Source organism: Hibiscus syriacus, unplaced genomic scaffold (assembly GCF_006381635.1).
Source record: "Hibiscus syriacus cultivar Baekdansim isolate YM2019G1 unplaced genomic scaffold, ASM638163v2 tig00116980_pilon, whole genome shotgun sequence".
NCBI lineage: Eukaryota > Viridiplantae > Streptophyta > Magnoliopsida > Malvales > Malvaceae > Hibiscus > Hibiscus syriacus.
The window spans coordinates 243905-269793 of record NW_024063503.1 but is presented as its reverse complement, the minus strand read 5'-3'; the positions used below and the strand labels follow the sequence as shown (position 1 = coordinate 269793).

At 34.6% G+C, this 25889-nt stretch overlaps 3 protein-coding genes across 6 annotated transcripts; 2 read left to right on the top strand and 1 right to left on the bottom strand.

Moving 5' to 3' along the window:
• Nucleotides 1-971: 971 nt before the first annotated feature.
• LOC120192791 (serine/threonine-protein kinase STY13-like) lies at nucleotides 972-15434 on the top strand. Of its 3 annotated transcripts, none has more exons than XR_005522801.1 (5): nucleotides 972-1143; nucleotides 1915-2910; nucleotides 3223-3268; nucleotides 3319-3396; nucleotides 4026-4095. XR_005522801.1 is itself a non-coding variant. In XM_039195507.1 (5 exons), exons 2-3 carry the CDS (start codon nucleotides 2006-2008, stop codon nucleotides 4363-4365), a joined length of 1245 nt encoding a protein of 414 aa, XP_039051438.1. In that variant the 5' UTR covers nucleotides 972-1143; nucleotides 1915-2005; the 3' UTR covers nucleotides 4366-4405; nucleotides 15152-15154; nucleotides 15422-15434. The 3 variants fall into 3 exon arrangements, 2 of the variants coding, with proteins under 2 accessions (XP_039051438.1, XP_039051437.1); XM_039195507.1 differs by lacking the exons at nucleotides 3223-3268; nucleotides 3319-3396 and adding exons at nucleotides 15152-15154; nucleotides 15422-15434 and having other exon boundaries at nucleotides 4026-4405; XM_039195506.1 differs by lacking the exons at nucleotides 3223-3268; nucleotides 3319-3396 and having other exon boundaries at nucleotides 4026-4523.
• LOC120192790 lies at nucleotides 6680-8993 on the bottom strand. Of its 2 annotated transcripts, none has more exons than XM_039195504.1 (2): nucleotides 7048-8993; nucleotides 6680-6965 (listed from the first exon to the last, which is right to left on the bottom strand). In XM_039195504.1, exon 1 carries the CDS (start codon nucleotides 8614-8616, stop codon nucleotides 7063-7065), a length of 1554 nt encoding a protein of 517 aa, XP_039051435.1. In that variant the 5' UTR covers nucleotides 8617-8993; the 3' UTR covers nucleotides 6680-6965; nucleotides 7048-7062. The 2 variants fall into 2 exon arrangements, with proteins under 2 accessions (XP_039051435.1, XP_039051436.1); XM_039195505.1 differs by having other exon boundaries at nucleotides 6680-6957.
• Nucleotides 15435-19716: 4282 nt separating the features above from the next.
• LOC120192784 (GATA transcription factor 29-like) lies at nucleotides 19717-21367 on the top strand. Its single transcript, XM_039195501.1, has 3 exons — nucleotides 19717-19848; nucleotides 20508-20954; nucleotides 21266-21367. Exons 1-3 carry the CDS (start codon nucleotides 19717-19719, stop codon nucleotides 21365-21367), a joined length of 681 nt encoding a protein of 226 aa, XP_039051432.1.
• The last annotated feature ends 4522 nt before the right edge of the window (nucleotides 21368-25889 follow it).

Here is a 25889-nt window from a genome sequence, read left to right as displayed (position 1 = left end):
TTTAAATCAGTCTAGTTTTGTTTAAAACAAACGACTACTGATTTAGAAGTTTATGCAAAAAAGATATGAATTTTTAACCGATGATAGGTTAGAAATTTGGGCAGCAGATTCTGCTCAAAACAGATTCTAGAAGTTTGATTAGAAAATTCACCATAAATTGTACAAGTTGAACTAGAAAAAGTGCCTTATATGGTTAGATTTTTGTTCGAGTCTAGTTTCTAATGGTACTCTTATGTTAGTACCTAGATTGATACATAATAATATTTCTTTGAGGGTTGTGTAAACTGTCAGAATATGAAATTGAGGTAAATTATGCATTTTATGATACTCTTATGTTATATGCTATCTTAATTATTTGAAATGAGCCAACTTTATTATCTTAACATGATAATTATGACATTCATCATATGATGAAATTATAAGAATTTCATGGAAATGTTGTTTAGAGGATGAATTCATGGTTGAATCAAAATGTAATCCATGCTAGGAAAACTTAAAGGTATTTGACCAAAGGGAAAGAAATAAGGAAAAAAATTAGGAAAATTATACAAGGTTTAGAAATGATGTATGAGTGACTCTACATGCTTAAAACATGATTTGGACCAATTTCAAAAATTATTAAAGTGTAGGGACTTAATAGTATAAATTAAGAAATATGGATATTAATGTGAAATTGTTTAATAATTGATGTATTATTTTGAAATTGAATGTTGGAGTGTTAAATTTTATATTTGGATGATAACTTGGATCAAATTCAAAACTTGTAAAATTATAAGGACTTATTCAAAATTAATGGAAAATTTAGGGATTGAATTATAATTACTCAATAGATGATGTACTATGATGAAATTCAAAAGTTAGAATGTTGAATTTGATGTTAAAATGTGAAATTGGATTAATTTGGAATTTTGGTAAAGTTTAGGGACTAAATCATAAATTATGGGAAAAGGTAGGGATTTTTGATATTTTCTTGTATTCTGCAATTTCTTTTCCTTTTTCTTTTTTGTTTGCTAAATATTTTGCTCGTCTTCTTAGTCTCGCACTTCTTCTTGCAGGAGGCATTTGATGAATTTATTAAATTAACCATCTCGATCAGTCGTTATCCAAATTCCATCTACTCTTTTTGTTAATAATAAATTTCAGGTATGCATGTTATTTATCCCCTTAAATCCACTCTCTTAATCACTTGTCCTGCTAAAGTTTTGGCTGCTTTTCTGTAATTTTCCGAGCTTCTTTTTTTTTTTTCAGCGTCTTCTCATAATCTGATTTATGCCTTCTTGCTGTAACATGCTATTCCTTTTGATAATTTAGGATTTATAATTAGAAAATGAAAATTTTGAACTGGGAAGTATGTATAACTTGAATATAAAATTTAAAGGTAAGAATTTTGATTTTCTATTTGTATCTGGTTGGTCTAGAATTCATTCTATCGCTGGTACTTTGAAGGTTTGACTGTTTCTTGAACGGTTATTTTGGCTTATGAGCTTCGACTCAGTTTAAGCAATCTGGGATCCTCAGTAATTGCATTTCTAGGGTTTGATAGCGGCTCGAATGGTTCTATTTTTCCTAACTAAACGCGGTTTGCCTCATTTCTTAATTCGATTCTTTTGAAGCTAAACCCATAAACGATCATTTCTGAAGTATCTCCTTTCTCAAATAATTTAAATTAGAAACAAACCCCAAGAAAAAAAAATGTAAGGACCTGGCTGTCTGATGATACTTATCCTCTTAAATCTCCAAATGTTCATTTACCTCCTTTTGCTTGCTAATGGGTACTTTTGTTGAACACTTTTGATTCTCTCTATCTATTGACTCTAGTTTTGTCATAAAACCTGATCAGTGCTCGTCCATAATCTTTAGCTCTTAATGTCAGACGGAACTCACAGGCTTTCATTTTTGCTGGTTTTTGGGCAGGTCGTGTAGAGATTGTGCCATCGAATGTGTATAAAGAGTTCGGGCTAAGGGCATCTGCTTATCATAGTTTTTATCATTTGGGGTTTCATTCATGATTGGGAAAATGGTTGAGGGTCCTAAATTTACAGGACTTATGGGAGGAACCAACAACAATGATAACAATTACTATGATTTTACTCAAGGGTTTTACCAAAAGCTTGGAGAGGGCACCAACATGTCTATTGACAGTTTACAGACAATTGTGTCCATTTCAGTTGAAAACAGTAGCATCGGTTCTAATGATTCTCTAACCCACATTTTAAGCCACCCTGGTCTGAAGCCTACTAACCGCCACAATTACTCCACGTCTGTGGGACAGAGCGTGATTCGTCCTGGTAAAGTTGGCCATGCACTTAATGATGATGCATTAGCACAGGCATTGATCGATAATAGGTATCCAACTGAGGGATTGCTAAATTATGATGAGTGGACTATCGATTTAAGGATACTTAACATGGGTTCAGCTTTTGCTCAAGGAGCCTTTGGGAAGTTATACAGAGGTACATATAATGGTGAGGATGTTGCGATTAAGATATTAGAAAGGCCGGAGAATAGCCCAGAGAAGGCACAAGTTATGGAACAACAATTTCAGCAGGAAGTTACGATGCTTGCAACACTGAAGCATCCAAATGTTGTTCGATTTATTGGGGGTTGTCGCAAACCTATGGTTTGGTGCATTGTGACGGAGTATGCAAAGGGTGGCTCAGTTCGACAGTTTCTGACAAGGAGGCAGAATCGTGCTGTGCCATTGAAATTGGCAGTTAAGCAAGCACTGGATGTTGCAAGAGGGATGGCCTGTGTGCACGGGCTTGGGTTTATTCACAGGGATTTGAAGTCAGATAATCTTCTAATAGCTTCTGATAAATCAATAAAGATTGCAGATTTTGGAGTGGCACGTATTGAGGTGCAGACTGAGGGCATGACACCAGAGACAGGGACATACCGTTGGATGGCTCCGTAAGTTTTTTGTATTGTATATGTTAAAGTCTACCTCTTTTACAATATACCATTTATAATTTTTTTGTTAAAAGAATATTGATGGCAGTTCCCATATTTGTTAGGTGATTCTTGCTAATTTGCGTGAACTTGGATTTTTTTTGAAGAAAAACCTATAAGGCTGTGCGATATTTCTGTGTCGATTTCCTACCCCTTTATTTAATAACCTTCAATGATTTTGCAGATTTTATTTAGATATTTTGAGTTCTATTTGTTTTTTGGTTAGAATATTGTAATGTTTAAACAAATTCAAATTCTTGAAAAGTGATTTAGTTGTTGGTTATCTCGAAGAAATTTTGAGTAGATTACTGGGGATGTACATTTATCATCTTAGAATATTGTATTTTTGAGGTCTGGCATCTGGTTTGTTGCAGCTTAAAGTGAATTAGGCTTCTTCTCAAGTAAAACAAAGAAGATGCAACAACTATAAGGTGGATGATTTATAAAGTACTTTCAAGCACTCGTTCATACATTTATATATATCCTAAATTGGTTTTGAAGCGTAAGTCTTCTTGTGAAGTTTTAAACAGTTCAGATATTTGAGCGATATTTGAGCAAGATTTTATAAAATAAAATAAAAAGATTTTTGAGCAAGAGAGATTGTAATGAGCTTGTCTTCATCCGCTGCCCCTATTTGCAGTTAATCATATATTTTGTCCATATTTTTGGGTGTTTGTTTTGTTCCAGCTAAGATGGCTGTGATTCTTTCAAAAAGAAAAAAAAAAGATGGATGTGAAAACAGGTCTTCTTTCTTTAGATCTGGGTTCGCAATTTGAAAGTATTGAAAGTTCTCCTAAGAATCTAATTCTAGTATTCTTCATCAATCACTTGATCTTGTTACTCTCCCACTTACTATGTTATTTAGATTTGTCCAAAGCAATAATAATCATGTGATGGTGTTTGCTGATGCAGTTGTTTTGACATTTAGTTTATCATTAGTTTCCACAGAAATTATGCTTTACATGAAACTGCATTCATTAGCTGACCGGCTGAATTGGTATCTGAATTGCATCTGTTAAGTAATTTATACATTTTTGTTCGTTATTCATATTAGTAGTTATCTTTTGTTCTTGCAGAGAGATGATACAGCACAGACCCTACACGCAAAAAGTAGACTTGTATAGTTTTGGAATAGTCCTGTGGGAGCTTATCACAGGCTTGCTTCCTTTCCAGAACATGACTGCAGTGCAGGCAGCATTTGCTGTGGTGAACAAGGGTGTAAGGCCAGTTATTCCGAATGATTGCCTCCCGGTGCTGCGTGAGATCATGATGCGTTGCTGGGATACTAACCCAGAAGTCCGTCCACCCTTCTTTGATATCGTGAAGATGCTCGAGATTGCCGAAATGGATATACTTACAACCGTTCGTAAGGCCCGCTTCAGGTGTTGCATGACTCAACCCATGACAATTGACTGATCAAGGATAGAAAGAGTGAAAAAAAGACGATAAAAGGAAATGAGGATATAAATGGAAATGCAAGGGAAGCAGCAGTAAGAATTTATATTTAAATTCATGTATGTATCAGTATTTTACATTATTCCCCCCCCCCTTTTACACTATTTTCCAGGTAGAAGGTAAGTTGTTGGGCTCAGAATGCTGATTTCTGATTTTGTGGTTTCCTTTCCTTATGTACCAATGCTATATTTTTGGGACTCTCCATCTCTCTTACTCTTTCGATTGTTTAACTGCAGGTTCTCAATTCATGTATGTCTCATGGTTATTGTTACTAGGGTGAGCTTTCCTGAGAGTCGGAACTATTTTTATTTTGGTCACTCAACTAATATTTTTTTTTCTCAATTTGTAGCCAAAATTATAAATTTCAACTATTTTAACCAGTCTCATTAAATGATTAATTGATTGTTGACATGATGGTTGGTTAATTGATATAGTAACATATTTGGTTTTCAATATTTACAAAATTTATCAATTAAATCTTAAATATAAATAATTTAACAAATTTAACCCTTCGTATTTATAAACCGTATCAATTTGGGGTTGAAAAAAATTCAGGACCCGCATGGAAGGAAAGAAAATGTAACTTACAATTGTTTTACTTAAAATTAAAAACCTACCCTCAATTGCCGCCAAGGGCATTGCAAGCGTTTACTTCCTTCACCCTTATCACCTTACCACCTCAACTAAGATTCTTGAACCAGCTTGAGCAGATATAGTTGCAACAAATTTTCTGCTACTGTCCCACAAAGCATCCGTGAATTACCAAATCTCAACACGACAATTACAGTGATTTGTTGGCCTTGATGAAGTAACCATGTAGATGGTATTAGTGAAGTGGAATGATCGACTTAAATTGATTGAATATGTAAATAAGGAAAAAATATTTAGTTATTTAAAATTAAGATATAAATTAAATATATAATAATAATTAACATGAGCAAATGTCATTCTTTTGAAGTTTGATCTTTCTCGAATGTCCGCAAAGGTGGTCGGATTTGCCAAAGGTGCTAGGAATAAACATACATGAACCCTCTCTTTTGAATGAAATAATTTCAGTCTTCCGTATAAAATATTCCCATTTTGTCTTGTCTAATTAATAAATAAAGTGAAACAATTCGCATCTGATACATGAAAGTGGAATCCAATGCCAAACTGAAAAGACAAAAGGCTATATTGGCATTGCCAGTCCCAACAAGTTGAGTGGAAAGAAAATATACTTCATTCATATTGTGTCCCAATATTAATCAAATGCTTCTGGAAATGACCACACAATCTGCCAACTTAACATGATCCTTGATGGATACACTCCTTAAAAACACTGCAGCTCTAGTTTTAAGAGTCATGGAGTAGTACAAGGAGAATCATTATCCAGGTAAGACTTCAATAATAATGTAAATGAACTAAACCTCCACAGCTTTCACCTCAACGATAAAGAGGATTCTGCACATGAAGCCGTGCTAGGTTTTTTACCCTTTCAGTTCCTCCTGTGAATTTTATGTGCAAAATATACAGACAAACAAACAACTAATTAGTTAGTTATGACTTAGCTAGTGAATCAGCCCCATGATAAATGAGTCCTTAGACGAATAAGCTCATAGCCACACTGTCGAACTAATAGCCAGTCACATACGAGGTACGATACGGGCACTCCAGATATGGAAGAGCAGAGAAAAAAAAACTGAACATACACTATCGGACACTAGCCCGAGTAACAGAACACAATTTAACATAGAATTTTAGTACAACACTATGAACTGTCCACAAGAGAGTGTGTACAATGATGCACAAAAAGTAGTATACCAATTAACTCCAAGAATAACAGAGAAGCAAACCATCTTACGGCCACAAGCCTCACTTATATTATTCAGCAGTATCAAATTACCAAAATAGAACAAACACTCTCTTTTTAACATAAATATACAAACAATAATGGACAACTGATTAAAACTTGCACATGGGATGAAGAGTTCCCTTCTGCATGCTAACAAGTGGAATGATCATAGTAAGAATTTTCTTTTTCAATTATTTCTCAGTAACACAAGACTGGGCAAATCAGATCTCAACTATGTCAATTTAGAAATATAAATAGAAAGTATCATATGAATCCCATAAGAAGGCAATTAATTTGACCAGTAAGTTTGTTAATTTAGAAACAGGAAGAGATAATGACCAATAATATCAAACCACAATACTTTTGTGAGAGAGAAATATGTTAAAGAAGAAGCTTCAGTTCAGGACATTATGCAAAACAATCATAAATACATCAAAGCAAAAATTTGTCTTACATACTAGTAGGTTCTTTTTCAAACAGTAAAGAAGTTGAAATCAACACAAACATGTGTATGTAACAAAAGAACTTTAATGGATAACCCTTTTCCAGCTAAACAAATACAGCTCCCCTTTTCCCACACACCCCTTTTAACCCTTTCCAAACCAAAAGGACGATAAAAAGAGGGGGAAACAAATAAAAAAAAAAGCCAGAAAAGATGCACACTTCCAAGAGCATATGAGGGCAGTGAAAGGAGAGCAAAGTCCAAGCACCCTCTCTTGACCCTGTAAAACTAAAAAAATGTAAAAACACAGCTAAGATCCCCAATTCATACATTACCCAGGCAAGTTTAAAACAGTCAGTCAGTCAGTCACCTTCGCCAATGCTGTTCATAAACGCACTTCCTCTTTCTTTGTGTCAGTGTTTTCAGCAGCCTCATTGCTAATTTCTTCGCACCTCGACTTGTCTTTGTCTTCTTCAACAGTCTTCTCCTCCACATACTCGTCCATGTTTTCTTCAACATGCTTCTCCTCAACAAACTCATTGCCTCTGGCGTCACCACCCTTGGCATCATTTTCCTCGTCTCGAATTATTCCCTCCTTCACATTTTGAGGCTTTAATTCACTGTTCCCCTTTCCTTCGTTGTTTAGCTCATTTTCTCTTGCAGCCTCATCCATAAAAACATCCATTACAATTTCATTCTGTGGCATTCCACCATTATTGCTCACCTCCACAACATCAACGTTTCTAGTATGATGAGCAGCAAACCTCAGCATCTCCACATTACTATGAGCAGCAGCACTGGTAACCACCCTAAGATCAGAGCCAACATCCTCACTCTCCTTATCAGACCCATTCTCCACAACCTCCTCATTAACATCTTCCACTATCTGACTCTGCCTCTCTAAAAACTGCAACCTCCTCCTCAAATCCCCCAATTCCCTCTCCATAAAAAACAACCTTTCTTTTAATGTCAAATTCTCTTCTTCCAACTGAGCTATATGGGTATCTTGATCATCCACTCTATTCTCCAAAGAATTGTTATAATCACCTCCATAACTTGGATATATCATCTCAAACCTACTTAAATCGTGGTCCAATCTCCTCTCCACTTCCACGTGTTCCTCCACATCACTCTCACTTGAATCCCCACCATTTCCCCCATCCTCGTCTTCCTCTTCATCGTGACCAATTTCCGGTGATCGAAGTCTAATCAACCCCTTCATTGACCCATAACCATCCACACCCCATTCTTCCTTGGCCATATCACCCAAAACCTCCCTTGATGGTGAAAACATTGGCGTAGGAAGAACCGCGGGTGTCACAGGACATGGCGACACCAAAGACGTTATGCCACCGGACTTTTTTGCTCGGATTATAAAGGAAGTTGTATTTCGCGGAGCATAAGGAGCAAACCGGTTGTTGCCGTAATTGAATTTCTTCTTGTTGCCGTAGAATTTTCTGGCTTTTAACCGGTTCTGATTTCGTAGCTCGTTAAGAGTTGGAGGTTTGTATCCTTGAGTATTACTACCGGAAGAAACAGGCACAGAAGAAATAGCAGAACCAGAACCCATGGATAAAGGCTTATTCTCAAACTTCCAAGAATCTTTAGCGAACGAAACTTTTTTCCCCTTCCAGTTGTTATTACGATTGAAAGAAGAGAATTTCTTGCTAGGGTTAGGGTTTTGGTTTGGGTCCCGAGATTGCCAAGGCTCATAGCTTCGATTAAGCATCATCGGAGGAGGCTGAGTCATCATCTGAGTACCAGAACTTATGGGCTGCGACTGCGCCACCACAAATTGATTCATCGCCTGAGAGTGAGCCGCCGACGACATCAACTGATGAGACTTATTCGTCATCTGCGGTTGAACTGGAACTTGGACCTGGACCGCGTTCATCATCATTTGCGGTGGCTGATTCATCATCTGAGACTGATTGTTCATCTTTTTATAAAAGAGAATGAAAATGAAAACGAGATCAAAGAAATCTAAAGAGAGAAGAAAGAAACCCTAATTCTTCAGTTTTAGAATTGAAATTTCCCACCAGATCAAACGAATTACTACTGATCCGTTAATTTCCTTTGGTTCTTTTAGTTTTAATCCAAAACTGAAAATTTTTGCTTTCAATTGAAGCTTTTCCCCCCTGCGTTCCGCGTCGGAATCCCTGAATCTGGAAAAGTCAGATTGCCCGACGTAAGAAGGCCAATGAACGAGAATAATCTCTGGACGGTTAGATTTTTAGGGTTATAGATTGACGGCCAGGATCCGATTTCCTGTCGATGCAGAAACCGACAAGTAATCGGTTTGTTAGACGTGGTTTCTTTTCTTTTTAAAATTTCCAGATATGACCCTTTTCTTTGAAGATATGTCTTTCTGCAACATATTGTGTTGTAATTTATCCTTCGGCCCCTTTGATTTGATTGCTTAGTTGTCAATTCTTGTGGTTGTGGTGGACAGCAAGTTTCCAAATGAAAAACGCTTTAACCGATAAGTTTTTTAAAATACATTTCCCCCAACAATATTTCAAAGTCCTTAAATAAGTATTATAATTATAAAATTCCATTTTTAGGATACGAATATTTGATTTTTTAAAATTAAAACCTGAACTCAATTAAATCGACTTAAATTATTATTTAAAAATAGTTATAAATTTGGATTCTTAAACTATTGAAATATAATTTATTATTAATATTTTAGATTTTCTTTAATTAGATTTTGTTAGTTATGACTCATAAATATACCGGTAAAGAGGACAGGGGATGGAGCGGAGTGAGCGAAGAGAACGCAGCGAACATCAATTGTCCTTATAAAGAAAGTCTCGTAGTGGGGGTTACGATTATGTGGGTTGGGGTGCGGGGGCGTAGTCCCGCGATACGGTACAGGGTTATATTTGTAAATATGTACCATGATTTATTTATTATAAATAGAGATATAACCTAAACCTATGAGACATTAAATAAAACTTCTAGCGTCGCCTAGGCACCGATGACGTAAGCACATTACTGAACCTCGTTAAAATTATTGTGTTCTTTCGTTTTTCTTTACCTGATTCTTCAACAGATTTAAATAAAATATATAATTTTTTCTTGAAATATATAATATATAATTTAAATTATTTTTTTAAGTTTGATCTAGACTTAATTAACTTACAAGCTATTAAAATGAGTATTTAAATTTTAAAATTTTCATAATGGATAAAAATAAATTTTTAATAAAAATATTTAAAAAATCTAAAAATATATAATAATTTTAAATTTTTTAAAAAAATGATTACCTCAATCATTATTGGTATTTTGTTCCAGGTTCTTATGTTCATATTTGAAGGACTAGGTTGTGCAAAACTTGCATAATGTGATTAACAATACAAAGGACAGTCATAATTACAAATGATCATGAGTTGGGTTGAGTCGAATTAGATTTTTAATTTATTTATATTTAAATTTGATCTGAAAATTAAACTCTTTCATCGACTTAGGCTTAAAAGGGCTTTACCCGATCTAATTTTAAGATAAACTTATATATGATCCGACCAGTCTTTTAAACATATTTACTAGGTAAAACAAAGATCTAATTGGAAAAATAACATAAAGATAAGTATTATTACAATTATCCTTAAATATATAATAGATAATTATAGTATTATCTCGTATCAAATTAATTTTTTCCATCTAAAGTTTGAACCTGAATTGACCTCGAACTTTATCTGATTTTCGTAAAATTTTGGTTCGATCCGATTATTTGATTTTGACACCGAACTTTATCGCTTTATAGTTTTTAACACAAATATCGTATCGAAAATCTGATTACCAAATAAATTCTTCTATATTTACGGGCTTAAATATATATAACATTTCAAAATTACATTTTTGGTCCCTACATTTTTACAAGTTTATACTTTAGTAACCAAACTTTAAAATCTTACATTTTAGTCACTAACCAAAGTTTGGGGCATTGCACTCTATGAAGGGCATAATCACCATTCTGATTCTGCATGGAATTATATCTCCGTTCTGATTCTAGATGGGATCCTCTATGAAGGGCATAATCTCTATCCGATTCTGTATGAGATTATATATCGTACTGATTCTACATGGGGTCCTCTTCGGAGGGAAACATCCCCATCCTATTTTTGATTTCTGATCAGTTCTTCCATAGAGGCTAACTCGGACTCCTCTTCAGAAGGTAACATTCTTATCTTGATTTTTGTTTTATGCTCTGGATCCACTTTGGAGATCTCAGGTTCCTTTAAGCAAGTAGTGTTTTTCATTCTGTTCGTCTATGACGAGAGGTAAAGTTGTGAAAATTTTTGCATGATTTTTTGATAATAAATATCTTGTTATATAGTGTCGTAACCGTCTTTCGGTTGTGCCCCAGAATTGGGCTTCAACTTGAAAAATGTGGATGAGTTGGGTTAGAGTCGCCACCGGCCACTTTAAAACGAATTTAGGTGGGTTAGACACCATCTTACTTGATCTGCGTTGTACTAGAAACGTGTCGGGTTCGGGAGTCGGTTACAGTCAAGGAAGGATTAGCACCCTTGAACCACCCTTTCGGTACCAATTAATTTACCGGTTGTCTTTTATTTCCTTTTCGAATCGTTTACAATAGCTTTGCCTTTGTATTTTTAGTGCTTTCCTCTGTATTTTGTATGTAAATCGTGTGTTACAAATGGGGAGGATTACATTTATTATAGTGAAAAAAACTAACTATTTTTAGAATCCTATTAACAATAGAATCCTAATGCAACTAGACTCCTTGCTCGGTTGTTGCACATTTGTTGATATGGTTGTTGCTTTAAAAGATATGGTGGTGGAAGAGTCCTCCTAGGAGACAAACTCTTGTTAGTTCTATTTTTTAAGAAAATGGGTGTCTACAGCTGCCCTTCTTTGTCCTTTTTCGTGGAATAAAAAATAGGACAAAGATAAAAAAGACACAAATTTTCGTTCAGTGGAGTTGAAGAATAACTCTTTGTCGAATTGAATTGCGGATGGCTCCTCCGTCGCGAAGTCGAGTCCATCTTGAAATGATTTGAATCAGAATGTGGCTTCTCGTTGTAGTCCACTTTGGTCTTATTCTCGGTTTAAAGACATTGGCTAAAAATTCAACTGGAAAGTAATCTCTTGACTCCACAATGTGGTTGATATGCCCTCGAGCTGAATAAAACCGAAGTCGAAAAGTCTTCGCTGACAGATAGTTTTTCTCGACTTAAGTTATGCTGACGGAAAAAAGGCTTCTTGCTACTAAGGCAAGGCTAACCCAAACCTTCTTCTCGGCTTGAAAAACCTCGATTGCAGTCGGACAATAGTGTGATTAAGGTTTCATCGAGCTGAATAGAATCGAACTCGACAATTTTATTGACAGATAGCTCGTCTTACCTTGAGTTATACTGTAAATGATGTGCCTTAGAGCTGAGCATAGTCGAACTCGAAGTTCTTTTGGTGACAGATAACCCTTCTAGCCTTGAGTTATGTTGTAAATGATGTGCCCTCGAAGCTGAGTGTAATCAAACTCGAGGGTTTGGTGTTTCAAGAGAAACATTTTCAAAGGTTTTTTGTGTGTGTGTTTCAAGAGAAACAATTTCGAGGGTTTTTTTGTGTTTCAAGAGAAATTGTCTCAAGAGGGAAAAAATTTGTTTCAAAAGAAAATGTCTCAAGAAAAACTTAGTTCTAAAAGAAACTGTCTCAAGGGAGACGAAATTTGTTTCAAGGAAAAGATATTCAAAGATTTTGTTTCAAGGGAAACTGTCTCAAGAGAGACAATATTTTGTTTCAAGGGAAACTGTCTCAAGAGAGACAAAACTTGGAAATTGTCTCAAGAGAGACAATGATGAGCACGATTCCCTTCATCGTAAAGTTGAAACCGTGGATGGGCCCTTCGTTGTGAAGTTGAGCCTTGGAATTGGATATCCTTCATCGTGAAGTTGAAATCCAGTATGCTGTTTCGAGGCCAATATCCTTCGCTGTGAAGTTGAATTTGACTTCGAAACTGAAAAGTTTGTTGACAGACACTCATTCTCTGAGTTGGATATCCTCTGCTGTGAAGTTGAAATCCAAGCTGGAGATGGATGCTGCTTGTGTGTACGATTCCCTTCGTCGTGAAGTTGAAACCGTGGGTGGCTCATTCGCCGTGAAGTTGAGCCAGGAATTGGATATCATTCGTCGTGAAGTTGAAATCCAAGTAAGTTGTATTGTTCCGAGTCCAATATCCTCCGCCGTGAAGTTGAAATTGGCTCTGGAACTGGGAAATTGTTTGTTGACAACCAGCCGTCCCTTCGCTGTGAAGTTGAACTTGTGTTGTCTCGAGTCCAATATCCTTCGATGTGAAGTTGAAATTGGCTCTGAAACTGGGAATCCCATTCGTCGTGAAGTTGAGCCTCAAAATAGAACGATATCCTCCGTTGTGGAGTTGAAATCGTGGATGTGTGGGTACGATATCCTCCGTTGTGGAGTTGAAATCGTGGATGGCCCCTTCGTCGTAAAGTTGAGCCTTGACTTGAATATCCTTCGTCGTGAATTTGAAATCCAAGTATTGTATGTTGTGGGTGGACACAATTCCATTCGTTGTGAAGTTGAAACCGTGGATGACCCCTTTATTGTGAAGTTTGACTTCAAGCTAGATATTCTTCGTCGTGAAGTTGAAATCTACTCTCGAGCAAATTGTGTTGCTTTGAGTTTAATATCCTTTGCTGTGAAGTTGAAATTTTGAAATTGGCTCTGAAACTGGGAATCCCATTCGTCGTGAAGTTGAGCCTCAAAATAGAACGATATCCTCCGTTGTGGAGTTGAAATCGTGGATGTGTGGGTACGATATCCTCCGTTGTGGAGTTGAAATCGTGGATGGCCCCTTCGTCGTAAAGTTGAGCCTTGACTTGAATATCCTTCGTCGTGAATTTGAAATCCAAGTATTGTATGTTGCGGGTGGACACAATTCCATTCGTTGTGAAGTTGAAACCGTAGATGACCCCTTTATTGTGAAGTTTGACTTCAAGCTAGATATTCTTCGTCGTGAAGTTGAAATCTACTCTCGAGAAAATTGTGTCGCTTTGAGTTTAATATCCTTTGCTGTGAAGTTGAAATTGACTCTGAATGAAATTGGAAAGTTATTTGTCGACAAACAGTTGCCCCTTCGCTGTGAAGTTGAGTAACTACCATCAATTTCTGAATATGCTTTGAATCAAGTATCTTTCGTCTTGAAGTTGAAACTTGACTCTAAAGCTGCAAAAATTATGTATATGGAAAAAATGATGCTCTAAAATGCATGCATAATGAATTAGTTCTTGTTTTATTCATCGGACAGAATCTCATTTTTTGTCTGCTGGTTCCTGCACGTGGAGGAAAGACCTTCGGGAGATCTGATAATTCACATAAGGATATTGAATTCCCAAAGATGCCCCAATATTCGATGTTGAATCTCAAAAAATGCCCTAAATTTTGATGTTAAATCTCAAAAAATGCCCCAGCATTTGATGTTGAATCTTCAAAGATGCCTTCATTGTTCCTCATTTCTTGCTTCAACATTGATTCTAAGCATGAGCTTGGTATTTGAGAGCCATATGTCATTTACCAAGATCCACTCTAGAGAGATTGTCTTGTTTTGAAAAAAATGTTTTTCTTTCTCTTTTAAAGGAAAACATCAAAAAAGAGTTTTGAAAAATGTTTAATCAAAAGTTTTGAAAATATTGTCCCTTTCACGGTTTTACAATTGAGACAAATCATAAAACTAGAGTTCATTGAATATTAAAGAATTAATTACATTGTTAATCCTTCAATAAATTATAGCTATTTGACACGTGCCAAGATTAAATCTATTTTTAGGAAATGGTTAAGTAAAAAAAGGATAAAAAAAGTCTCAGATTATTGTGTTTGGTCAAAGGTTTGGCATTTTTGTTTACTTGATGCTCAAAGGTTTGATGGGGTAGCTTGCATGCTCCTCTATTGGAAGTGTTCTCCGATTCCCAGCTTTCATGGTCACGCTCGGATTGTGCGACGACTTATCAAGGAATTTGTGCGATCGCCTTAGCTGCCCAATTTTTGTATTCGAGCCGCATTTTCAGGTTTTCAAATCGAATCCTCCTTTGGTTTCAAGACGTCATTCGTAATTTATGTCTTGAACCCCCTTTGCTATTTTTCTCTATCATACATTAATTACATTATTTTTTGCAAATCAAGATTAATCCTGATGGGCGGGATGAAATATGAAGATAGTCTCTTCTGTTTAGAAATCAATGTATGATTAGAATGGACTTTTAAGGCATGTAACGTATGTCATGGTTCATGGTTATGAAAGAAAGGGATAAAAGGCCCAAACAAGTATTTAAGGGTGATTGAACCAAGGATCAATTCATTCTGATGTCTTCAATCATATCTTGCTCAATTTGAATCTGCTCGTATGTGTGTCTCTCTTGATTCTCTATGATCTTCGAGTGGAGTGATTCAGAAATGATTGTGCTTGATCAATCTCATAGTTTGAATCTCGATGCGTCGTTTGAATCGAGAGAATCTTTGCATATGCATCTTGTCTTCTTTTTTCTTCAAATTTCCTTTGTTTTTTTCCTTTTTATTTTCTCTTTGCTTTTTTCTCTTTTTGCTTTGATTAAATCTTTTCACTTGACATTTGGTTCACTTTTCAGTATCTCATCTGAATCAATGTCTTCACTCATGAGAGCAGAGTTTCTCCACCTTGCCCCCCAGTGTGGAGGGTGATCATTGGTTAGGGTTGAATCAGAAGAAAAATACTATAGGCTCAAAAGGGGACAAAAGGGATATATATATTTTCTCTTATTGTGAAGGGATGAAGAAAGAAAGTCGTTCATCATTTCATACATGGAAGTCCTCATAGAAGAGGTATCCCCAAGGGGATAAATTTTCAGGATTATTTTTATTCACATGAAAACAGTGTAATTAATGCATGGTAGAATTCGTTTTTCTGCTTCTTGCCCCGAACATGTCTCAATGTTCATGCTCCCTGCGAGATGCCCCAAGTTGTGTCTTAGAAGAAGGCTCATGTTCAAATGAACAACTCAATGCCTTGGGTTTTAATGGTATAAAAATATCAATTTTGAGTCTAAAAAAACAATGGTGTGACTTTATTGACTTAAAGAAAGGTATGGGCGTGTCAAAAAGATAAAGGCATTGTTAAAAAATTTCAAAGGGAGGTAATGTCAAAAATTGGTCTTTTTGGTAATGGCCATGAGTTATTTTGGGTAAAGAATTAAGGTATTTCATTTTGGGGTTTGAGACAGGTTAAGAAATGTCTAATATTGCCATATGTCAAAAATCCATAATTCTTGAAGAATTAAAAGAATCCTTAATTCATTTAATATTCGAAGAACTAAAGATTAAAATTTGTTCAATTGCTCCACCTTAGAAAGTAGCATAAATTCAATCATTTAAAAGATTAAGCGACCATGAAAGATCAAAGACGTGTTCAAACAAAACAATCCTCTAAGTGCAAATGATATATGCAATGCCCCCTTCTTCGGCTGTCTGTGCCCCTGAATCCATCAGGTTTTGGATCTCGCGCTTCAACGCCTTAAAGTTCTCAAAGGAATGTTTGGAGCATCCTATGTGGCAACTGCAAATAACTTTAACATCGTAGCCCTTAGGATATGTGGACTCTTTTCTCATACCATCCTGGCAGGCTTAGTCGTACAACCAGCTAATCGGGCTCATTTATTGTAATTTTAGTTTTTTTCTTTAATTGTTAAAATCTTGCTTACATGTGGTGTCATATGGTTACAATCAATTCATCGAATTCTCCGTGAAGAAATTTCATGTTTATGAAAATGCTTAAAAATGAAATGTAGATGCAAAATGCATGAAATGTTCGAGGCATTGATCCAAAAACACGTCTGTTATTATAAATAATCTTTATTGGGACAAAAGTGTTTTATCTTTTAAGAGACAATAAACATATTTAAAGGTACATCCGGACTAAATCCTCTAGACCCTGAAACAAGTTGATTAGTCTTCTACCTTCATCTGTCACCGGTCGAATACCCTGTCAAACCGCTCCGGCTTCTCTGGCTAAATCATGCAAGTGACGAGCTATTTTTTGTACTTGTTCCCAGAAGTATCGAACGACTGCATCTCTGGCTTTCATCCTTTGCTGAACCTGTTTTATAACGGAAACGTCATTGAAATCCTTCATCAAAGGGATTCTCAGAAGTTCATTGAATCTGTCGACAATGGCTTCCAATTCAGCTATCGTTTTATCATTTTGTTCTTGTTGTCTTTGAAATGACTCTCGAAGTCAGTAACCTTTTTCTCGTCTTGCCCCTGCCACCTTTGTCAACCCATTTTTGAAAAGTTGACTTTTGATCTATTTGATTATGGGCACCATGTCTTCTTGATCAAATGTGACACATAGTTGTCTTGCAGATTATCCTCATTTTCTTTCTGAGTCTTTTTTTTACCATAGCCGGACCCCTGCGTTTCTCACCTCTTGTATTACAACCCCTCTGTCCATTAATGCAAATTATTCATATTTTAACAAACACATTTTTTGTGGATCAACACCTCTTTTAAATGATGCGCATGATAAAAAAATAAAATAGAATAATTAAAAAAAAGGAAAATTAAAGAAGAAGAAAAAATTAGTGAGATAAGGATAAAAAATAATAATAATGAAAATAAAAAGTCTTACCCCACATGCTTATTGTTCCTACCCGGATATGATCTCTATCCCGCATGCTAATTTCAAACAAATCCTAACAGCATATTTGTCTAGTTCACATGCTTTGAACATAAAGTAAAGAAAGAAATAAAATCAAAGCAGCCTAGGGTTTGAAATGAGGTTTTAGAGTGGGCTCTAATTCTCTGTACTCTCACGGTTTAGGTTCTAAAATGGTACCCGAGTTCTCCTTGCTGGTGCCCCTTGGGCTTGCCAGACCCTTAGTCCTAAGCCCATTACAAGCTTATGTGGACTAAGTTAAACTCGAGAGGATACATTCCCTTATGCCCATACGGAGAATAAATTCCCACGAATACGTCACTTTCACCCCCACTTAAAAGGGTTTGGAGCTCGGGTATAGAGCCTGAGATGAAAATTTTGAAAAAGCTGAAATCATTAAAAAACGTCAGTACAACTATTTATTTGAAAAATAATCAAAGATAAATAATCAGAATCGAATAAATAAATTTAAATTTAAATTTACTAATTTCACATAAAAAGACAACCGAAAATTAATATCAGCCTGACTCACTTACCTGTCCCCAACAGAGTCGTCAAACTGTCGTAACTATCTTTCGGTTGGGCCCCGAAATTGAACTTCGACTTGAAAAAAGTGGATGAGTTGGGTTAGAGTCACCACCAACCACTTTAAAACGAATTTAGGTGGGTCGGACACCATCTTACCTGATCTGTGTTGTAACAGAAACGTGTCGGGTTCGGGAGTCAGTTACAGTCAAGGAATGATTAGCACCCTTGAACCACCCTTTCGGTACCAATTAATTTGCCGGTTGTCTTTTATTTCCTTTTCGAATCGTTTACAATAGCTTTGCCTTTGTATTTTCCGTGCTTTCCTCTGTATTTTGTATCTAAATCGTGTGTTAAAAATTAGGAGGATTACATGTATTTATAGTTTAAAAAAACTAACTATTTTTAGAATCCTATTAACAATAGAATCCTAATGCAACTAGACTCATTGCTCGGTTGTTGCACATTTGTTGGTGTGGTTGTTGCTTTAAAAGATATGGTGGTGGAAGAGTCCTCCTAGGAGAGAAACTCTTGCTAGTTTTATCTTTTAAGAAAATAGGTGTCTACATATAGTTACTTGATTATTTTATTGCTTTTATATTATACCTGAAATATATGAATTATTATTTGTATTTAGGGGGCACACTAAGCTTCGTAGCTCACCCTATTTATGTTTCTATTTTCATATTATTTAGATGTATAACTAATTTGGCTATCAGAGGAGTAGTCTCGATTTCATATTATGTGCGATTAAATTTTTGCTTTCAACCTCTTTGAATTGTGACATGAGTTTATTTCTGAATTTATAATCAGTAAATATTTTTAAGACGATTTATTAAACTAGATCATTCGTAAATCATTTCTGTAATCAACAAGGTTACCCTAATTCAATTCTAACTCCTAGAACGAGTTTAGAGGTTACAATGTTTATAGTGAATTATTATTCTTTTCATCCGTGGAACTAGATAAGACTAAATTATGTTAAATTTCATCGATTGTGTGTGATTTTTTCTACGTTGATTTGGCATCAATTGTTTTCCTCTCACAAATCATTATCACTAATTATGTTCTTTCTATTGTAAATGAATAGTATAACTGGATACTTCAATTACCCATAAATAACAATGATTATCCAAATATATAGCTATTGTATAATTACATCGAATTACAATAAGTTTATGTCTGCGTCATAAAGACGAAATAAAATAATAAATACAATACACATATGTTTCATTTTTCGATTAATTGTGTGTACGTGTTGCACTAATATATGTATATGAGATGCTAATTCTTTAAATTAAGTCGAAAATCAACGGTTTCTGGTGTAGCAAATAATCAACAAGTTGATTGGATAACGATAGGTAAATAAAATAAAAAATATTTTAAATGGGAGTTCATATATAACTTCCATATAAAGACTCTATTTCTCACGTGTATGTATACATAAGAGGTTTTCCTTCCCTTTCTAATCACAAATATTTCAAAGCAGCAAAACATCCTAGGCTTCCATAGTTGTAAGTCTCTCTCTTTTGTATTATTATTATTATTATTTTGTCTTTTCTTGTCTCCTCCCTCCCTCCCTCCATCTCCTCCATCCTCCATCTCTATCACATGTAGTCATTGATGGAGATCAGATCGGTTTTATATTATAAAATATCATGAAAAGCTCATTTTCAAATCGATATTTTTTGTTTGTTTTATTTTTATCATTATCTCATAAAAGGACCGACCAATCCCTACTTGTGTATCGGTCTTTCAGATCACTGTTTCATCTCTCTTTTACTGTCTAATTATTTGATTTTTAATAGTGTTATTCTATTTTTTGGTATAATAAAAAACAGTGAATCCATGGATAACTCAAGGTCGTTTAGTGAAATGAACAAGCAAGACAATAGCAATGATAGAGTTGATCTCTCTCTGACATTGGGGCTGCCTTTGTCTGATTTTCATCAAAACGCAACACTTTACCACCATACTCAGGTTATTCACCACTCTTTTCTCCTATAGATTATTGAAAAGTTGGTTTAATTTGTGTGTTAATGTCATGTATATTACAAAGGTTATAAGGCTTTTTCCAATACAAAATAAATTATTTTAAAATAAAAGGTATGATTTTTTATTGTTCTAGTGATTGATTATAGCATTTTATATTAAAATCATTAAGTATATATGGTATTGTAATAATTTTTATTATTATTATTTTATGTCAAATTCATAAAAAATAGAAATGACAACGAAGCTTAACGGTTTATTATTAATTATATTTTAATAAATAAGGAAATAATGAAATCTACGTTGGATGTATATCTTTTTGTCGTCTCGTCAATAATGTGACAGACTGATAGTTACTATAATAATAATTTATCGCCCATTGCAATTTTCAGCATAAAAATGTATATTTTATAGAAAATTATAAAATAATATAAATATTTCAATTTAGCCATCGATTTTAAATGTTTGTATCATATTGATCGAGCGAGTAAACAAGTAGAATGTGTTTGGTAGTCAAGGATCAAGAGAAAAATGATAGAGGAAATAAAGAAAATATTTAAGAACAATCTCATGTACACTTGAGCTTTGATTAACTATGTGTCTTTTAATTTCTATTTATTCTTATTATTCATTTGTTTATGGTTCAGCATGGATTGGTTAACCAAGGAGCAATTGTTGAAGGTCAACAAAGCTTCAATGGCAGTCAAGCCCGATTTGCATGGCCATCGGATCAACTTGGTAGAGGTGTCCATAACATGAATTATGCAAATGCATTTAACCCTTTTTCAGACCCTTCTATGGGGCTTCCTTCTTATGGAACCATTGATTCTTCCTCCTACAATTTCGCCCCCACTCGTCCTCTTCCTCCTCCGAATGAGGTGCCTCCGAATACCTACACGCTGATCGATGTCCCTCCAAGGAGAGCCGCTGCAAATCAGCATCATCTCGAGATTGGAAACTCCTCTGCCTCGGGTTCGGGCGGGCAAGTCCCATGGCGTTTTGGCACCTACAATGACCCCTTCAAGCGATGCACCAACTACAATTGCAACACCAATGATACTCCTATGTGGCGCAAAGGACCTCTCGGCCCCAAGGTACACATACTTACATTTCCTAATTTATATATCTTTATCAGAAATTAGACAAACCCTAATTTATAGGATAAACAAAGTATATTCATTTATTGATAATTAGACTTAGTAATAACGAAAGCCATGATCATTTAAAAAGATCTTCAATTCCTATAAATGAACTTAAGTTTTCTCATTGAAGTTTGTTTATTAATGCATCTAATTCAATTATAGTGAATTTGTAGTATGCATCAATGCTTGGTGGAACTTTGAATAACTTGTCAACTTTTATCCCTATGGAGTATTTTTCTTTTACTTTTTTATTTTTATTGTAGACTCTCTGCAACGCCTGTGGTATCAAGTACAGGAAAGAAGAGGAAAAAAAGAAAGGGAAAGAAGCCAAAAGTAGAGGCCGACGGTCCAACCCTGAGGAATAGAGGTAGAGGCCGACGGTCCAACCGATAGAAGTAGAGGCAGACAGACAGACCAACTGTAATGGATAATTAATAATACAATAAAACTAATATTTCCTTTTTGTTTTGAAAATTTCTCTCTTTCGGTTGGGATGGAAACATTTTATTGAGATATCAATATGCCAGCAACTTTTATTTGGTTATTTTCGTTTACTCTAAGAATATATATATATATATATGAATGCGTATGGAAGATAATATTATGCATGCGCCATGCATCCAGTGTTGTACCAGCCAACGAATGGCCTTTGTAAGCGCGACAGCATCATCTACCCTTGGCGAGAAGAAACCAGCAACAGCAGCTCCCCGGAAAATCACCATCAATAAAGATGAGATTAATATAATGCTTTACATATATATATATATATATATATGAGTTACTATCCACTTACACTGTGTAAAATTCTTTTAGTTTTACATCTTTTTAAGTTCATTGGATTGAGAGAAATCAAATGATGAGATTAATTAAGTATTTTTTTATGGTTAATATATTTTCATTTTCTACTGTTAATCTCAACCTTTAACTTCTCTTGTTTAATAGTCCTAAAAAGATGCAAAACTATATGTTAGGTATGGCTCATAAATATACCAGTAAAGAGGACAGGAGATGGAGCGGAGTGAGCGAAGCGAACGCAGCGAACATCAACTGTCCTTACAAAGAAAGTCTCGTTGTGGGGTTACAAATTATGTGGGTTTGGGGGTGCGGGGGCGTAGCCCCAGCGGTACGGTACAGGGTTAATTTTGTAATTATGTACCAGGGTTTTCTATTATAAATAGAGATGTAACTTAGACCTAAAATATCATTGAATAAAATTCTAGCGCCGCCTAGGCACCGAGGACGTAAGCACATTGCCGAACCTCGTAAAATTCTCGTGTTCTTTCGTTTTCTTTACCCGTTTTCGTCAACACTATAATTGGATTTTTCCTATATATATATATATATATATATATATATATATATATATATAATAGTATAATACTTCTAATAGTTTACCATATGAATAGCTTTTTACAATGTTTGCGGTGATTCTTTTTAAGCGTTCATAAAATTGAAACTGTTATTTATAAAATGCAAAGAATTTTTTGATAAAAAATGTTAATTATTTGCTTAAATTTGTGTATTATCAAGAAATTGTTATGAATATATTATGTGGATGTCATTATTACTTCTATTAATTAATGTGAGTTTTAGTATTCTTCAATGAATTGAGAGGATGAAATACCAAAGGACTTGATTCTTCATATGTATTATAATTATTAGAGAGCATTCCTCACCCCTACATATACGGGGTTCATGTACTCATAAAATTAAATAAAAAAAAATAAGAATAGATACATATATCTCTATTTTCTCTCCCATATCTCTCATTTATTTTAAAAGACGCTATCAACACGACGCTCTACCAAAGGGATTATTCAAGCAACCTAGTGGATTGTTTGGAGGAACAAAGCAAACGATCCGAAAATATTGTTGGGCAAGGTTGAACAAAAGTCAACCTAACGTTACCAATTTCACTCAGGTATGTAGATCTCCATAGTCTAGCATCTATTAAGCTATAATGTACTATCATTGCTAAAAGGACATGTGACATGACTTCTTTCATTGAGGTTTACAGATACACTTACTTTGTAAAGAGATTTATAACTTTGCATGATTTGTTATAATATACAAGTCTCTTGTTTGTAACACTGATTTAATCTAGATATCTCATATACACTAGTTCATCTTGTAAAATATGTTTTGTTGTTTGACTTTATTATCATCGATCATCAAGATTAGAGTTTATCCATGCCTTGTCATTTTAATTATAATTTATTCATTTTTTTAGATTTTGTTCTCATGTTTATAACAATTTTTTATATGTATATGAGTAAGCAACATTCACCTAATTGATTTATTTTTAATTATAATAGTGATCATGTCAAATCTTACAAAGCTTGAATTTATGGCCTTGGACATCATTGGAAAGAACTAGTTATCGTGGGTACTATATGCTGAAATTCACTTGGATGCAAAGGGTCTTGGTGAGACCATTAAGGAAGGAAATAAAGCAACAACTCAAGATAATGCTAAAGACATTATATTCCTTCAACATCACCTTCATGAAGGTCGTAAGACTGAATACTTGACTGTTAAAGACCCTCAAATCCTTTGGATCAATCTAAAAAAAAGGCATGACCACCAGAAAACTATAATTTTGCCTAAAGCTCGTTATAATTGGTTGAATTTAAGATTACAAGATTTTAAATATGCTAGTGATTATAACTCGACCATGTTTAAAATCACTTCACAGTAGAATTTATGTGGAGAGAAAATTATTGATGTATAAATGTTAGAAAAAACTTACTCCACTTTCCACGAGAATAATATTGTCTTGTAGACACAATATCGTGGAAAGGGATTCAAGAAATACTCTAAATTAATTTCTTGTCTCCTAGTGGCTGAGCAAAATAGTGAGCTACTAATGAAAAATCATGAATTATGCCCAATTGGTTCTACTCCATTCCCTGAAGCGAATGTGACAACTAAAAATGGGCAAGAATTGAAAGAAACAAACAATGTCAATGGCAGTGGTAAAAAACGCGACCATGATTGTGGTCGTGGATATGGATATGGTCATTTTAGAAACTCATATTCTCACCAGAGGTGGGATCGTAAAGATGAAAGCAAGCATGAGAAGGAAAAGGAAAACAATATAACTAATAAGTGCTATCGTTTTTGGAGGAAAAGATTATTGGTCACGACTATGTCCTACTCAAAAGCATCTAATTGATCTTTATTAGCTGTCACTAATACAGAAGGGAAAGAAAGTAGAGACAAATCTTGTGTATAAAGATGACGAAATTGATTTTGATGCTAGCAATACAACCCACTTGGAAACTACTTATTTTTATTTTACCCCTGAAGAAAATAATTAAGTCCATAAATTTTTATTGATCATACTAAACTCTTTTAACTTATGTTTATTTTTTAATTATCTAGGTTATAATTTATGAATTTTATTGCTATGTTTTATGTTTTGAGTGACAATTTATTATTAATTTTATGAGACATTTTATTGTCATATATTTTAACTATTTGGATTTGGGTATATGTTTTGGACATTATAATTGTTTTGTGACTAATTTTCTCTTTGAAGAAAATTATGAATACCTCTTAAAGACAATTAGTATTGAATGATGAAGATTTATACCTAGCAGATTGTGCAACTACTCATACCATACTCAAAGATAAGAGATGTTTTTCTCACTTAATAATAAAAGACAGAAGTGTGAGCACTATATATGGTAGTACAAGCATTGTAGAAGGCTCCATAAGAGCAAATATAATATTACCAAAGGGGAACAAAGTTTGAAATCATTGATGTGTTATATTCCCCTAAGTTTGAAAGAAATTTATTGAGTTTTAAAGACATTCGTCAAAATGGATATCATATTGAGACTATCAGTGAAGGAAATCATGAATTTCTTCAAATTACGAGAATCACTCAAGGCAATAAACAAGTTCTTGAGAAGTTGCCTACATTCTCTACTGGTTTGTACTACACAAAGATCAATTCAATAGAAACACATGCTATAGTAAACCAGAAGTTTACTGATAAATTTATTGTTTGGCATGACCGGTTAGGCCATCTCGGTTCAATTATGATGCGGAAAATAATCGAACGTTCATGTGGGCATTTTTGAAGAGCCAACATATTTTTTAAAATAATTTTTCATGTGTTGAATGTTCAGTTGGCAAGTTGATAATTAGGTCATCACCTACTAAGATAAATTATGAATCAATTACTTTTCTGGAACGAATTCAAGGGGATATATGTGGGGACCTATACATCTTCCATGGGGACCATTTAGGTACTTTATGGTTTTAATCGATGCATCGATTAGATGGTCCCTATGTATCTTTGTTATCAACTCTCAATCTGACATTTGTGAGGTTACTTGCTCAATTGATTCGATTGTGAGCCCATTTTCCAGATTTTTCTAATAAGACAATTCGTCTTGACAATGCTAGAGAATTTACTTCTCAATATTTTAATGACTATTGCATGCCCATTAGAATAAGTGTTGAACATCCTGTAGCTCGTGTTCATACACAAAATGGTCTAGTAGAATCTTTAATTAAGCGAATTCAGTTGATAGCAAGAACTGCTTGAGGGCATGTAATTTTACATACAACGGCATTAATTCGCATCATGCCAAAAAATTATCATAAAATCTCTCCATTACAAATGGTTCATGGTGAGGAACTAAATATATCACATCTAAGAACTTTTGGATGTGACATATATGTTCCAATATCTCCACCACAATGAACTAAGATGGGACCTCAAAGAAAGTTGTGTATATATATATGTTGGATTTGAATCTCCATTGATAATTAAATATCTAGAACTATCTACTGGGGATTTATTTATTGCTCGTTTTGTGGATTGTCATTTTGACGAGAGATCAAACAACTAGTAAAAAAAATTAATTGGAAAGA

What these genes read in the sequence shown, in the direction of transcription:
- LOC120192791 (XM_039195507.1), top strand. Translation starts at nt 2,006, where the DNA reads ATGATTGGGAAAATGGTTGAGGGTCCTAAATTTACAGGACTTATGGGA. An exon ending in ACATACCGTTGGATGGCTCC is followed by an intron (nt 2,911 to 4,025) that starts GTAAGTTTTTTG and finishes TTGTTCTTGCAG; the next exon opens with AGAGATGATACAGCACAGAC.
- LOC120192790 (XM_039195504.1), bottom strand. Translation starts at nt 8,616, where the DNA reads ATGAACAATCAGTCTCAGATGATGAATCAGCCACCGCAAATGATGATG.
- LOC120192784 (XM_039195501.1), top strand. Translation starts at nt 19,717, where the DNA reads ATGGATAACTCAAGGTCGTTTAGTGAAATGAACAAGCAAGACAATAGC. An exon ending in CACTTTACCACCATACTCAG is followed by an intron (nt 19,849 to 20,507) that starts GTTATTCACCAC and finishes TTTATGGTTCAG; the next exon opens with CATGGATTGGTTAACCAAGG. An exon ending in AAGGACCTCTCGGCCCCAAG is followed by an intron (nt 20,955 to 21,265) that starts GTACACATACTT and finishes TTTTTATTGTAG; the next exon opens with ACTCTCTGCAACGCCTGTGG.